This window comes from Cyprinodon variegatus, unplaced genomic scaffold (genome assembly GCF_000732505.1).
Source record: "Cyprinodon variegatus isolate N-32 unplaced genomic scaffold, C_variegatus-1.0 Scaffold394, whole genome shotgun sequence".
NCBI classification, from domain to species: domain Eukaryota; kingdom Metazoa; phylum Chordata; class Actinopteri; order Cyprinodontiformes; family Cyprinodontidae; genus Cyprinodon; species Cyprinodon variegatus.
Window position 1 is genome coordinate 582,293 of NW_015150847.1, and position 1,279 is coordinate 583,571.

General features: G+C 41.4%; 1 protein-coding gene across 1 annotated transcript in view; it reads left to right on the forward strand.

Annotated features, from left to right (window-relative positions):
- Positions 1 to 678, forward strand: part of LOC107092780 (paired box protein Pax-6-like) — a 42,098-nt gene extending 41,420 nt beyond the window's left edge. The window contains exon 10 of the mRNA XM_015387433.1: positions 552 to 678. Coding sequence (XP_015242919.1) covers positions 552 to 637 — 86 coding nt within the window. The 3' untranslated portion in view covers positions 638 to 678. The remainder of the gene's footprint in view (positions 1 to 551) is intronic.
- Positions 679 to 1,279: the final 601 nt, after the last annotated feature.

A 1,279-nucleotide genomic window follows, 5' to 3' on the forward strand; every position in this document is an offset into this window, starting at 1 on the left:
GAGAGAAACAAAGACCAGGCTAATCAGCAGATTGGGAGCAGGTGTGTTGAGAGGAGTCTAGAAGGGAGCTAGGGTAAAGGAGACTGACACGAGAGAGCAGCAGAGGGAAAACAAGAAATACCAAAGAGCGCCGAAGCGTCAAAGCCGCTTGACCACAGTCTGATCCAGCATTGGAATTTCTACATTTGCAAATGTTTTACTCCCCTACAGTCTTTGCTGTGAACAAGGCATATGAGATAAAAGTATTGGAACCTCCTGGCATTGCATCCTAATCTGCAACTGAATCCAGCATTCCTCAGCCTCTCAGTCTGAGTCAGTAGTAGATTGCTAGAAAAGTGACCAGAAGGTGTTCAGTTTTTTCCAGTCGCATCACTTTGAAAAACAAGTGACAGAAATTCAAACTTTTAATGATGTTCTAATTCTTAGTTATGTTATCTTCATGCATAATATTGTTTTAATCGAATGGTAGGAAAGCCTGGTCATTTAAAAGATCTGGAACCAACATGTTAGCGAGGAGTTTTCCTAAAACTTGGTTTGTTTGGTTTTTGCAGGTCTGATTTCTCCTGGGATCTCGGTTCCAGTCCAAGTTCCTGGAAGTGAAGCAGAAATGTCACAGTACTGGCCTCGCCTGCAGTGACGCTGTGACTCGGAGTCTGGGAATCCTCGAGGGAGAGCTTCGTGTCAGGACACAGGTTGAAGTTCGGCACAAAGGACTGTTCTGCTCCGGATCACAGGAGTTCAGTTCCCCTGCAGGAGCAGCACCACAAGCCCATGACTGATGACCACCCTTTGGTAGCGGCAAGTGTTGGAAAGAAAAAACTTTTTCAACAAACATGGACCTTCCACTGATTTTAACTTTGATGCCATTTGATCATCTTTACATTCTGCTGAATTTGTATTTCTGTCTGGATAAAAAAGACCTTCATGAAACTGGAAATCTACTGTCTGCTGTGTTTCTTTTTCTCTTCACCAGATTGCAAAAAAAAGCCTGAACTTCAGACATGTACAGGAATTTCAGATAAACAGTTGTTCTATATGTTTGGTATTGTAAACCATAGCATATATGTGAACAAGCATGGGTCCGAATTTGAACTAAATCTTTTCTTAATTTGATTCCAAAGCTTCAGTGTCCAAAAGATGTAAAGTAGTTTCCGATTTCAAATGTGAAAGTGTTTGTCTCAAGTGTTCTGGGAGGGTTTTCCATAATAAAGCTCTAAAGTTGTATTTCTGTGTAAAGTTTCATAAACAGAGAACTGAATGTGTGCAAACAAGAGTTCAG